The 12,855-nt window shown below is 36.3% G+C and overlaps 2 protein-coding genes across 2 annotated transcripts; both read right to left on the minus strand.

Moving 5' to 3' along the window:
- Positions 1 to 8,356: 8,356 nt before the first annotated feature.
- Positions 8,357 to 10,108, minus strand: LOC139102126 (golgin subfamily A member 6-like protein 24). The gene is made up of 4 exons (XM_070655815.1): positions 10,048 to 10,108; positions 9,817 to 9,986; positions 8,804 to 9,681; positions 8,357 to 8,462 (listed from the first exon to the last, which is right to left on the minus strand). The coding sequence occupies exons 1-4, from the start codon at positions 10,106 to 10,108 to the stop codon at positions 8,357 to 8,359; spliced, it is 1,215 nt and encodes a 404-aa protein (XP_070511916.1).
- Positions 10,109 to 10,253: 145 nt separating this feature from the next.
- On the minus strand, positions 10,254 to 11,641 carry LOC139102167 (golgin subfamily A member 6-like protein 22). The gene is made up of 2 exons (XM_070655889.1): positions 11,252 to 11,641; positions 10,254 to 11,138 (listed from the first exon to the last, which is right to left on the minus strand). The coding sequence occupies exons 1-2, from the start codon at positions 11,639 to 11,641 to the stop codon at positions 10,254 to 10,256; spliced, it is 1,275 nt and encodes a 424-aa protein (XP_070511990.1).
- Between the last annotated feature and the right edge of the window lie 1,214 nt (positions 11,642 to 12,855).

Genomic DNA, 12,855 nt, shown 5'->3' on the forward strand with positions numbered 1-12,855 from the left:
ATACAGGTGTATCTTCTTTAGTAAAATTAGACCTTGATATAGTCAATCAAATTGCATTAGATTATATGCATCTTGTTTGTTTAGGAGTTATGAAACGGCTTCTCTTATTTTGGGTAAAAGGTTAAAAAAATGTTCGTTTAAATGTGGAAAGACAAAATGATATATGTAATGCTTTGTTAGCAGTAAGATGTTCAATTCCGTCCAAATTTGCACGTTTACCTCGAAGTTTTAATGAATTAGAAAAATGGAAAGCAACTAAATTTCGGTTATTTTTGTTATATTTAGGTCCTGTAATTTTGAGATCTACCATGAGTAACGAATATTATACTCATTTTCTCACGCTTAGTATTGCTATCAGAATTTCGTGTGACATTGAGTTATGCTTAACAATGAATTATGCACACAATTTATTAGTTTATTTTGTAGATGTTACGTCAAGGATGTGAGTATTTTAAAGGAGTTCATTGACCGCTCTTCGGGTGCTTAGGAAGATTTGGAGAGTGACGTAACAGCCGATCCTTGCGTGGCACGTGTTTAGAAATGCCACGCGTAAACGCGCTAGGAATGAGTTACAACGGTTACAAGGAGGAACTAGTTGTTTTGGTTCTTTTTTAGGGAAAGAAATTTAATTCCTATTCCCTAGGACAGAACCGGAGGTAATTTTTCGCAACAAACGATATTTGGTTTAAATTGAAATAAATAACTCTGAGTTCTCAGTAATGCAGTTGATGAATTTAATATTAATTGAATACAATTTTAGAATATAAAAACAAATTAAATGAATTTAGAGAAATAATTATATAAAAAGAAAGAGGAATAGGACTTAATAAGAGATATATTTTAAACATTTTTAAGAAAACGTATCGATTATAAAAAAAAAGGTAACAGAATTAAAAGATAACAAATGTGAATATAAGTGTATGTACAGTGTATTAGGTTATATGTAATAAAATTATTCTAGGTCGATCTCAATTATTTCCGAGAACTGAGCTGTTGACCTCGGAAATACTCGTTCGACGAGCCTGATCGGAGCTAGGAAGGGGTGTTCCACCCCGGGATAATAGATAAAAATATTATGATCAGGAGTCGCTTTCCTGGCCTCCCTCCTGATCTCTTCGGGATTCAAGTAGTCAGGGCCTATGGTATAGGCTTTTTCCGGGACAGGATCCGTCCACGGAGTGCAGGTCCTCCGGAGGAGCTCGAGGAGAGGGTCAACGACTGCTCTCGGTTCCTCTTGTTCCTCGAGAAACTCAACACTCGGGGCGGGGAAGGGGAGTGTTCCGGGCTGTCAGGCTCTTGCCAAGAGACGGTTTTGTCCTCAGCAAAGAACCGACCTCTTCGGGTTCCCCAGGATAAGGAATCGGTGACGGATGGGCGAGGAGCATGCTCTAGAAGCAACTCCAGAAGAAGGTTCGGAGGAATCTAAGGAAACATCTGGGAGTATAGGATGAAGAAGTAGGGCGGAACAGCTCCGACTCAGGTTGGACGACGTGGGACTTCGAACGCGATGGTGATGGTGTTCGCGGCGGAGAGTTTCTCCCCTTCCTGAATCTTCACCGTTAAACGGCGAGTTGGGAGGTACGGAAGGCGGAGGCGACCATGGCCGCTCTGATCTGGTTTTTGGAGGTTCAGGTGTGACCTCCCTTGGCGCTGCCGCGAATAAGAATTAGACGAAGAAACTCCTGACCAATTCTTGCAATTTCCGGATCTTCCGATTCCTTCGGGCGCGGCTTTTCTTAATAGACCGAAGGTTTCTTGATTCCACTAAAAGGTGTCAATTTGAATTTAATTTAACGAAATGATTTTAGTGGGAAAAATGTCAGGGCAACGCGCCGCATTCTTCCTTCCGGATCTCTCTCTACATCGCCTTAAAGATTCTTCCGGTACCTCTGACCGGATGGACCCTCACTCGAGCTAAGGTTTTGATAGTCACCATTTACTGGCGGCATATCGCAACCTCTGACAGGAGGAGACCCATTAACCGAGTCGAGTTAGCGGAGAATTCAAAGGATTCTAGAAAGATGCCTACTTCGGAAAACGCAAACGGCACCCTGGCAATACCCACGTCATTCATTTTCAAAGATATGAATTTTAGAATTTTAGTGGAACCATTTCAAAGGGGAGGAGGTAATAAGGTTGAATAAATGATGAGACTTACTTCTTGTCGTCTTCGGTTGCCTCGGACGAATCTCTGACAACTTCTTTATTAATTTTTACGTTGACACAGTGGAATCACTAGTCACTAAACTGTGAAGGCGATAGCTCGGATATATATATAATTCAGAGACTGAATGAGAGCAAGTCCCGCCGAAACACGCGGTTTTATAACTTCGGAAAAAGGAAGGACTAGCGCCGGGTTTTCATTTTCAAAAGAATCAGTGTTCTCATTTGCCAGCCGTGTCCCTCCACTTTTCCTTTTTCTTAATTATTGGTTACTCAGATCTCATCCCTTCTCTGATTTACTTAAGCTCTAGTTTTCGCCCTTAGATTTTTAATTAATGGTGAGGAGTTCCCGATATCTATTGGCTCGAGAGAAAAATTTCGGTCGTACCAAACTCCGCCCGCATGGCTTCCCCTTCCAATCTTCCAGAATGTTATCATTAATAGTTAGAAGAAAATTCTTAAGGGCTCCTTTCCGTTATCACCGGGTTGCGTTTGTTTATGGGATCCGGTCGCGTGTCATATTCTTACGACCGCAGGACTTTCGCGCCCTTTGTTTGCTTATACTTCGGAGCCACGATATAACCGCGAACTCAAGTGTTTCACTTATCGCCAGATATTAGATATTGATTCTAAATCGTTTTGGGTCCCTATTAGTTTAATATCCCTTGAAGAGTTTTCTGTTTAGATTTTCGTCGGCATTTATAGCGTGATTGTTCTAAGTATAATTTAAGCATCCGGCGATAAGGATTTTAGAGTTTAAATTATTTCTTCTGGAAGCTTGGAAGTTCTCTCTCGTCACCAAATGGTCACGGTTTACCCCCTTTATCTAATTTATTGAATCCGTGTCGGAAAAAAGGAGATGTGGAGTCCGAGGACGTAACATAGACAATTACAAATATTTGTATGGTAATCAATACATGTCATATAATGTTCACAATTTACTAAATTTAGCAAATGATGTTAAAACTTTCGGTTCTTTAGATAAATTCAGTTGTTTTCAATTTGACAATTATTTACAAAGTATAAGAAGAAAACTTCTAACTTCAGGAAAACTTTTGGAACAATTAATTAATAGATTAAATAAAAAAAATTAACTTCCTATTGTAAAATAATATTTAAAATTGTATCCGTATGTTCATTATTCAAAATCTGGAAAAATATGTCTTATAAAATTAAAAGAATTTAATATTTCCATAAAGAGCCCTAACAATTGCTGTCTATTAAAAGATAATTTAATATGTATTGTAAAAGAAATCATTTTTCTTAATAACGTATTACACATTTGTAATAATAAATTTCCTTACATTCAGCCATTATTTTTGCCACCTTGTAATTCATTAAATTTGCAGATTTGTGTAATAGATGAACATATGGAAAATATTATGGTATCAATTTCCGAGATACAAAAAAAATGTTTGAAAATCACGTATTTTGGATTTTCAAATCCAGTAATTGTTCCACTAATTCATCATATCTAATATAAACATGTAATATTTATATTAATGTTTATATTACTTGTAATGAATTAATATTTTTATATTAAAAAAACATTTTTACTTAACAATTAAGTTTAATATTATTAGTTTTAATTTGTATATAATTGTATTATTTATTAACTCATTTAATGTAACAGTTTGACTTCTCATGTATTTAGAATACGGCTTTTGCAATTGTATCCTTTATCGATGATGGTCTTACATCAGTGATTCCGACAAACTGGTTATATAACGATGGAAATAGCGACATGTGTTGGTGGCCGCTGTAAAATACAAAGAACACAAAATCACTTATATCGAAACGAGTAGAACCTAATGTAAAAACTTGGTTTCTAGTTGCAGTAAAAATAGAAAAATATTGTGGTAAGATTATTTTATACATATTTGTATAATATTTACATCTCATTTAATATGTATATACAAAATAATATTTGCATTCTATTTTTAGACACAATTGAAAAGGCACGCAAAATTGCAGAAGATGAGAATTATACTTCGGCAGAAAATTCACAATTAGGAAAAGGATGTCGAAAGAAATTTCCAAATCATTATATTAATCAGGAAGATAATACTGATGACTCAGTGTCAGAAGATGAAAATAAACATGAAGATTATAATAAGAATAAAGAAAATAATTCTAGTTTGCAAGTTATAAAGAAAAATAATAACAAAAAGTTAAAAATTAATGTACATAATACTGTGGATACTGAAAAAAATATTGACATTACCAATAAATTACCACAGTGGCCATCTACCGTTAATTCAAGAAATATTAGCCATTTGGGTACAATTCATGAACATAGTGAGTAATCATATATATACGTAAGTAAATTAGTAATATAAAATATATGTTAAATATATACACAATTAATTTTTTTAGTCTATGAAGATAATACTAACAAGCAAGACAACATTTTACAAAATAAACCTCAACTTTATTGTACATTGACCTGTCAATCAGTAAATAGTAATAATTCTGAGTTTTTATTTTCTAATAGCAATAATGATGAAGAATTGATAAAAATTGTAATAGAGATTAAAGGTTAATTTATACACAATTTATATTTATATTTCTTGTTATACAGGTTGTCAAAGACCAACAAATTATTTTTTTTTCTTTTATATTTATATTTATATAAAAAGTTTAAGTAAAATACAATTTAACACATTATTCTATTTACAGATAATACAAAAACTTTACTGAGAATGTGTGCATCATTCGAATTGCAAATACAGGATCTAACGCGGCATATTAATACACTTGGGCCAAACCAACATTTTATTAAGGTTTCAACAGAACGTGTTAAATATATGTTGCCATTAACAACCATTGATAACATCAAAACCATAGAAATTTTACTGCGAGAAGAATCTTTCGTAAAGAAATTTGTGAGTAGAAAATGTGAATTATTATACAATATACAGGGTGTCCCAGATCAGTGGACGATGCCGAAAATGATAGGTAGATTTAATCGAATTAAAACGAAAAGTCTTTTACCATTTTGGAAAATTCTCAATAGTTTTCGAGAAAAAAATTAAAATATATAAAATGTATAAGCGTAAGAGCGATAAGAAAGCTGCGCGTGAGTGAGCGCGACAGTAGAATGACTAGAAATGGCACCGTCGTCTGTCGCGCTCACTCAGCCCACGCTTCTTCGTCGCTCTTACGCGTACATAAATTAATTTTTTTCTTGAAAACTATTGAGAATTTTTCAAAATGATACAGGACTTTTCGTTTTAATTCGATTAAATCTACCTATCATTTTCGGCATCGTCCACTGATCTGGGACACCCTATATACAGGGTGTCTGGTTGAGTAGTCAGCATCTCTTATTTATAGATAGAACTCGAAAATACAAACAGGAAAGTCCCGTACCATTTTGCAAAATTCTCAATTGTTATTAAGAAAAAAATTAAAATGCATAAAATGTATAGACGTAAGAGCGACAAGGAAGCTGCGCGTGAGTGAGCGCAACAGGCGAATGGCTAGGAATGGCGCCGTCGCCTGTCGCGCTCACTCACGCGCAACTTCCTTGCAATATTTTTGAAATATGTCACATTAAAAGATATATATATATATATATATATATATATATATATATATATATATATACAGGGTGTTTGAAATAAGGTTTCCTTCCCGGTAACTGTAGATAGATATCGGGAATACAAATCGAAAAGTCAGATATCATTTAGTGAAATTCGTAACCGTTACCGAGTAAGAAATTACTGAATTTTGACGAATTAGCGCGGAGCACATAATAAGTCGGGCGCGGCAGGTGAGAGCGGGTGGGCCTTAGGGAGAGAACGGGGTGAAACGCCGCGCGACGTGTGGGGTGGGGGTGGGAGGAGTCAACGCGAGGTGTGATAGACAATTGTCGCGCGGCGTTTCACCCCCGTTCTCTCCCTAAGGCCCACCCGCTCTCACCTGCCGCGCCCGACTTATTATATGCTCCGCGCTAATTCGTCAAAATTCAGTAATTTCTTACTCGGTAACGGTTACAAATTTCACTAAATGATATCTGACTTTTCAATTTGTATTCCCGATATCTATCTACAGTTACCGGGAAGGAAACCTTATTTCAAACACCCTGTATATATGGAATAAAGTACAGATCGGCTACTTTAACGACAGTAGAAAAATACAAGGATTACCTTTAAGAAAACATGGTAAAAAGTTCAAATAGACTATTTATTGATTATTTGACACACATATTTATTATGCTCTGAAATCTGACACACTGAAAAGTACATATAAAGAAATAGGTACAGATCGGCTTTTTTGGTGACAGTAAAAAAGTAAAACGTTTATCTTTGAAAAAACAAGGTAATAAAGACAGTACGCCATATTTCATGGACATAACAAATATGTACATTAAATAATCAATATCTAGTCCAATTAATCTTTTACAATGTTTTCTTAAAGATCCTTTTATTTTTCTACTGTCGTCAAAGTAGCTGATCTGTACTTTATGCCATATATATACTTTCTAGTGCATCATATTTTAAAAGTATAATAAATATATACGTCAAACAATTTAAATTTAGTCCAATTAACTTTTATTGCTATATTTTCTCAATAGTAATTCTCTTATTTTTGTATTATATCAAAGTATCCGATCTGTACTTAATTCCTAAAATGTAAATTTTCCAGTGCGTCATATTTCAAAAGAATAATAAATATGTACATCAGTTAATCAATTTCTATTCCAAATAAACTTTTTTACTATATTCTCTCAAAAGCAATCCTTTTTTTTTCTACCGTCGTCAAAGTAGCCGATTTGTACTCTTTCGTTATACATTACTTTTCATTGCGTTATTTTTCAAGAGTATAGTTAATACATGGGTCAAGTAATTAATATCTAATGTAATTAAGCTTTTATAACTTATTTTTCACTGGAAGATATATATATACATATAAGGATAAAAGTACAGATTGGCTTTTTTGACTACAGTATAAAAATATAAGGGTTACTTTTACGTAAATTCGTTACAGAAACTGAATTGCTCTAGACATTGATTATTTGACGTATATATTTATTATACTTTTTTGATGTGACGCACTGAAATGATATATATAAGGAAAAATTACAGATCGGTTACTTTGACGACAGTTGAAAAATAAAGGATTACTTTTAGAAAGTAAAATAAAGATGGACAATTGAATTAGATATTGATTATTTGACGCATATATATATATATTTATTACGCTTTTGAAATATGACGTACTGGACTGTAAATATAAGGAAAAAAGTACAGATCGGCTATTTTGACGACAGTAGAAAAATAAAAACATTATCTTTGAAAAAACATGGTAAAAAGATTAATTGGATTAAATATTAATTATTTAATATATTTCAAAAATTATTTAATATATTTCAAAAAAATATTAATATTATTTCAAACACCCTGTATATATATATATACAGGGTGTTTGAATAAGGTTTCCCGGTAACTGTAGATAGATATCGGGAATACAAATCGAAAAGTCAGATATCATTTAGTGAAATTCGTAACCGTTACCGAGTAAGAAATTACTGAATTTTGACGAATTGGCGCGGAGCACATAATAAGTCGGGCGCGGCAGGTGAGGCGGGTGGGCCTGGGAGAGAACGGGGTGAAACGCTGCGCGACAATTGTCTATCACACCACGCGTTGACTCCCTCACCCCCACCCCACAATGTCGCGCGGCGTTTCACCCCGTTCTCTCCCTAAGGCCCACCCGCTCTCACCTGCCGCGCCCGACTTATTATGTGCTCCGCGCTAATTCGTCAAAATTCAGTAATTTCTTACTCGGTAACGGTTACGAATTTCACTAAATGATATCTGACTTTTCGATTTGTATTCCCGATATCTATCTACAGTTACCGGGAAGGAAACCTTATTTCAAACACCCTGTATATATGTATGTATATATATGTATGTAATAATGTTTATTACTCTTTCGAGGTACATTTTCGGACTTTCGTCTCCTTACATCTTTAAATCTTTATAAACTTAAACTTAACCATACTCATAACAATAACAATTCTCTATAAACCTCTTACATTCAATATTTCTTTCTTACATTTTAACTCCGCCAACTCTTTTTACTCTTTTACTTTTCCACTACCTTCCTCACTACTGTCTACCTTTATTGCCACTATTTCCTTCTATCATTTTACGCTTTTTATCCATTTCATCTATTCGTCCTCGCCTTACAACATTTTCTTATCTTTATTTTTTTCTTCTTCTCTTCCTTTTTCTTCTATCAACTTTACACTCTTCTGTCTTCTTTTACATTCCTTTCTTACTTCCATTATCCTGAAAAGACAAACAACAAAAACCTCGTCTTATTTCCTAAACGCTTTCTTATTTCTACCTTAATCTTTCTTATCAATCTTCCATCTTCTTTTAATTTCTCTTCTTTCTTGTTCTTCCCTGCAAATAACTTACTTCCCACTTTTCGCTTTTCTTACTTTCTCTAAACGCCGCTTAGCACACGAGAGAGAGAAAGATACCCATACGTTCTTACGCTCACACCGCCAGAAATCATTCTCTTACTCTATTTCTCATTCATTCTCATGGACCCCCGCTTCCGACGCTTTTACATCTTCATAGTCTGCCTCATTCATTCTTTCATTCTCTCCTATTCCTTCCCTTACCCTCCTTCCGGTATTCTTAACCATTCCTCCCCATTTCCCTCCCCTCCCAATACATCTCCAATTGCTTCCTTCCAACTCCTCCCGTCCCCCCAGTTTACACACTCCTCCCAAACATGTTTCCACGTTTCCTCCTTATCCAAACATCCTGCACTTTTTTTTTCTATTTCCTCCCAGTATCTATTTCCCCTCATATCATCCCCCACTCTAAACCTTCCCACCCTTTGCCATTTCTCCTCCTTCCATCCCTTCTTTAAATATTCCGGTACTCCTTCCTCCTTTATTTTTCCATAATCCTTATTAAATTTCCCCATTCTTATTTTTTCCCATCTCTCTTTTCTTTGTAATTCTTTATCTTTTACCACTATCTCTTTACCTCTCATTCCCTCTTCTTCTCTTCTTTCTTCTATCCTCTCCAGCGTCCACCCCAATCTTTCAAAGAATTTCTCCCTTTCTTTTTCCCATTTCCCACTTGTTTTTTCTTCCCTCGCTCTCTCTTTCATTTCTTCCCAGCATCCTCTTGCCAAAACCTCCCCTCTTCCTTCTTCCAATCTTTTCTCATATTTCCAAGCCCTCATTCCCGCTTTCTCAGACAACTTTTCCCTCTGAAATTCCTCTCTCATTATATACCCCGGCACACTTGTACTTACCCCCATTATCCATCTTAAATACCTCTCATGTACCATTTTAATCTCTTCCCTTTCCTTCCACCTCCATATCTCCACCCCATAGCTCATTACTGTCCATACAAGCCTGTCAAACAGCCATAGTCTTCTGCCCCAATCTTTTCCAAATTTCTTTTTGCCAATATTCCATATTTGTCCCATCACCCTTGCTGCTTTCTTTACTCTTTCCTTCACGTGCTCTTTCTGATCTCCATTCTTTGTCACCACATAACCCAAATAATTAAATCTTTTAACCTCTTCTATTTTTTTACCCTTCCACACCTACTTTACCCTTTTCCATCTCCCTCCTCCTTTTCGGCACCTCATCAACTTTGTCTTATCCACATTTACCTCCAATCCCTTTTTTTCCACATATTCCTCTAATGTCTTCAACATTCCCTTTATTCCTGCTTCCGTTTCTGCAATCAATGCAATGTCATCCGCGTACGCCAGCGAGTACACCCTCCTGCCTTTTATCTTAGTTCCGCCCCATCCACCCTTTTTCAATTCCTCGTCCAAGTCTGCCAGCAGGATCGTGAATAAACTCGGGCTCAGCGGACATCCCTGCCTCACCCCTCTCACCGTCCAAAATTTTCTCCCTTCCTCTTTTTTTTACTCTAACTTTGCTACTCGTCTCCTCCATTATCTCTTCGCACCTTTTTACCAACCCCTCCCTTATCCCCCTATTTCTCATTGCTTCCATCAATTTTCTTCTGTCCACAGAATCGAAGGCTGCCTTCATATCAATGAAAGCTATTACTAGCTTCCCCTCCTTTCCCTCTATTCTTCTATTTATCAGGTGGTTTAAAACAAATTTGATCCAGCGTCTCCATGTATCTCCTGAATCCTGCCTGACTCTGTGGAACTATTTTCTTCTCTTCCACTTCTTCTCTTATCCTTTCCTTCAAGACCGAAGCATATACTTTATACCCTGTTTGTGTCAGTGTCGCCCCTCTGTATTCTTCCACTTTTTCTCCTTTTCCTTTCTTTAAGACTGGCACAACTATCCCTTCCTTCCATTCTTCTGGAAACCCTTCTCCTTTCCACACCCTTTTGCATATTTCCCATAGCTCTTCTTTCACCTCCTCTCCCCCTTCTCTCCATATCTCATTTTCAATGTCATCACTTCCTGCTGCCTTTCCCTTTTTCAGCTTTTTTATTACTTTTTTAAACTCCTCTCTCTCCATCTCCTTTTCCTCATCTCCTCTCTCCTTACTTCTCTCTACTTCCCCTCCCACTCTCCACTCCACTCCTCCCAGTACCCCCCTGAAATATTCTTCCCATTCTCTTATTTCAATTTTCTCATCCACTTCCCTCCTACCCTTCCTTCCTTTGTTTACTATTTTCCACACTTCTTCTTCTGTCTTTGCCTGCTCCACCTCCTTTTCCCATTTCCTTTTTTCCTCCTCTTTCTTTCTATCACATAGCTTCTTATACTCCCTTTTACTTTTCTTATATTCTTTCCCACTCCCCCCACCCTTTCTCCATTCTTCCAGTTCCTCTTTAACTTTCGTTTTATTCCTTTTGCATTCTTCGTCCCACCAATCCTCTACCGCTTTTTCCTTCCTTTCCCCATCCTCATTATTCACTTCTCTTCTTACTTCGTTTTTTACTTCTCTTACCCATTCACTCAGGTCTTTCCATTTTCCCTCCTTTTTCTTCTTTCCTTCTTTCTTCTAAACCCTTCCTCAAACAGCTTCTTTCCTTTTTCATTCCATTTTAACCTTCCCCTTCTTTCTTCATTCTTATTCCATTTCCTTTTCTGCCCCCCTCCCTCCACCATTACTATTATCGGGTAGTGGTCCGAATCTACTTCTTCTTTTACTCTCATCTCCTTAATTCTTCTTTTTGTCTCTCCATTACAAATCACGTAATCAATCACTGTTTCCCCTCTACCCCCTGTATACGTCCACTCTTCTTCCTCATCCCCCTTTACACATTCGTTTAAAATTTCCCACCCCTCCTCTTCCAGCATTTTACAAAATTTCCTACCCTCCCCCGTTATCTTTTTATCCTTTGATCTTCTTTTCTTCTCCTCTCCCTCTTCCTCCACAAATTCATCCCAGATTCCTTCCTCCTCTCCCGTTCTCACATTAAAATCTCCTCCTATTAAATAATTACATCCTTCCTCCTTCTCCTCCATCCATCCTTTCATCATTTCCGCCACCTCCTCCATATTATCACTAATATAAACTCCTATTATTTTCCATTTCACTCTTCCCCAGCATATCTTTAAACCCAATACCCCTTCTTCTTCTCCATTTCTCTTTCCTTTCCCCTTCAAACTCCTTCCTCCATCCCATTACTATGCCCCATTGCTCTTCCTTCCTATTCCTTTTCTTTGCTTCTTCCCATATCCATTTGTAACCTTTCGGTAACTTCCCCTTGATCCTTCCCTATTCTTTTTCCTGCAACCATGTCTCACACATAAAAATCACGTCCCACTGCTCTAATTTTTTCCAAAAATCTTTATCCTTATTTTCCATCCCCGCCACGTTCCAAAAACCTATCCTCATTACACTTTCTTCTTTTCTTTTCTTCATTTTTACTTCTCTTTTCTTCCCTTCTTTTTCCTCCTTCTCTCCTTCCATACTTCTTCCATTACCCGTTCCACTTTCACCTTCTCTTTTTCCGCCTTTCTCTAAAAACTCATATTACTTTTATCTACCATTATCTTTTTTTTGTTCTTTTCCTCCTCTTTTTCCATTATCTTTACTTCCGGCCACTTTCTCAACTCATCTTTTATTTCGTCCCATACCCAAAGTTCTTTGTCCACTCACATTTTTTTGTACCCTATTTTCACTTGGCTACCTTCTCTCTTTCTTTTCTCTGCCTCTCTTTTTATTACCCATTCTACCTTTCTCTCATATTCCGTCATGTCTACCCCAATCCATTCCGTTCTCTCCTTTAACTTTCCTTTTTTTTTCATTATTTCCACCTTGTCCTTAAAATTTTCAAATTTCACCCATACCATCCCGTATCCTCCTTATTTATCCCCCGATCTTATTTACTTCCATTATCTTCGCTTTTACTTCTGCTGCATCCTCGATTGTCCCGTTGGATTTTCCATCAAATTTGAACATTCTTCTTGCTGCCCAAAAAGTTCCAAGCTCAATTGACTAGAACTATTTTTAATAAGATTTTAAAAAAGTGACAGGTATGTGTTTGAGGTTAAAAGTAGAGTTACTCTTAAATAAATTATTTTCAAGCTTTCAAGTTAAATTTTTGACTTAAAATCGTTTTTATTTAATGTAGTAGAGTGTTCTAATTACAATTTAATATTTCTCCTAACTGTAAATAAATTTATATTTCAGTTTTCTGGTGATTGGAGTGCTGCAAGGGTCACAAAAGTTTCACTGCATTTCTACAGCTTGTGAAAATAGTTCTGAG

The sequence above is a fragment of the Cardiocondyla obscurior genome, linkage group LG04 (assembly GCF_019399895.1).
Source record: "Cardiocondyla obscurior isolate alpha-2009 linkage group LG04, Cobs3.1, whole genome shotgun sequence".
NCBI lineage: Eukaryota > Metazoa > Arthropoda > Insecta > Hymenoptera > Formicidae > Cardiocondyla > Cardiocondyla obscurior.

Bases quoted from the DNA above. Each gene is read 5' to 3' on its own strand.
- LOC139102167 (XM_070655889.1), bottom strand. From the start codon at position 11,641: ATGGAGGAGGTGGCGGAAATGATGAAAGGATGGATGGAGGAGAAGGAG. The intron at 11,139-11,251 runs GTAATGGTGGAG...AGGGTTTAGAAG, and splicing joins CGGACCACTACCCGATAATA to AAAGAAGGAAAGAAGAAAAA.
- LOC139102126 (XM_070655815.1), bottom strand. From the start codon at position 10,108: ATGGAGGAGACGAGTAGCAAAGTTAGAGTAAAAAAAAGAGGAAGGGAG. The intron at 9,987-10,047 runs GTGAGAGGGGTG...TCCTGCTGGCAG, and splicing joins AAGGGAGAAAATTTTGGACG to ACTTGGACGAGGAATTGAAA. The intron at 9,682-9,816 runs GTAAATGTGGAT...GTGGTGACAAAG, and splicing joins TGGAAAAAAAGGGATTGGAG to AATGGAGATCAGAAAGAGCA.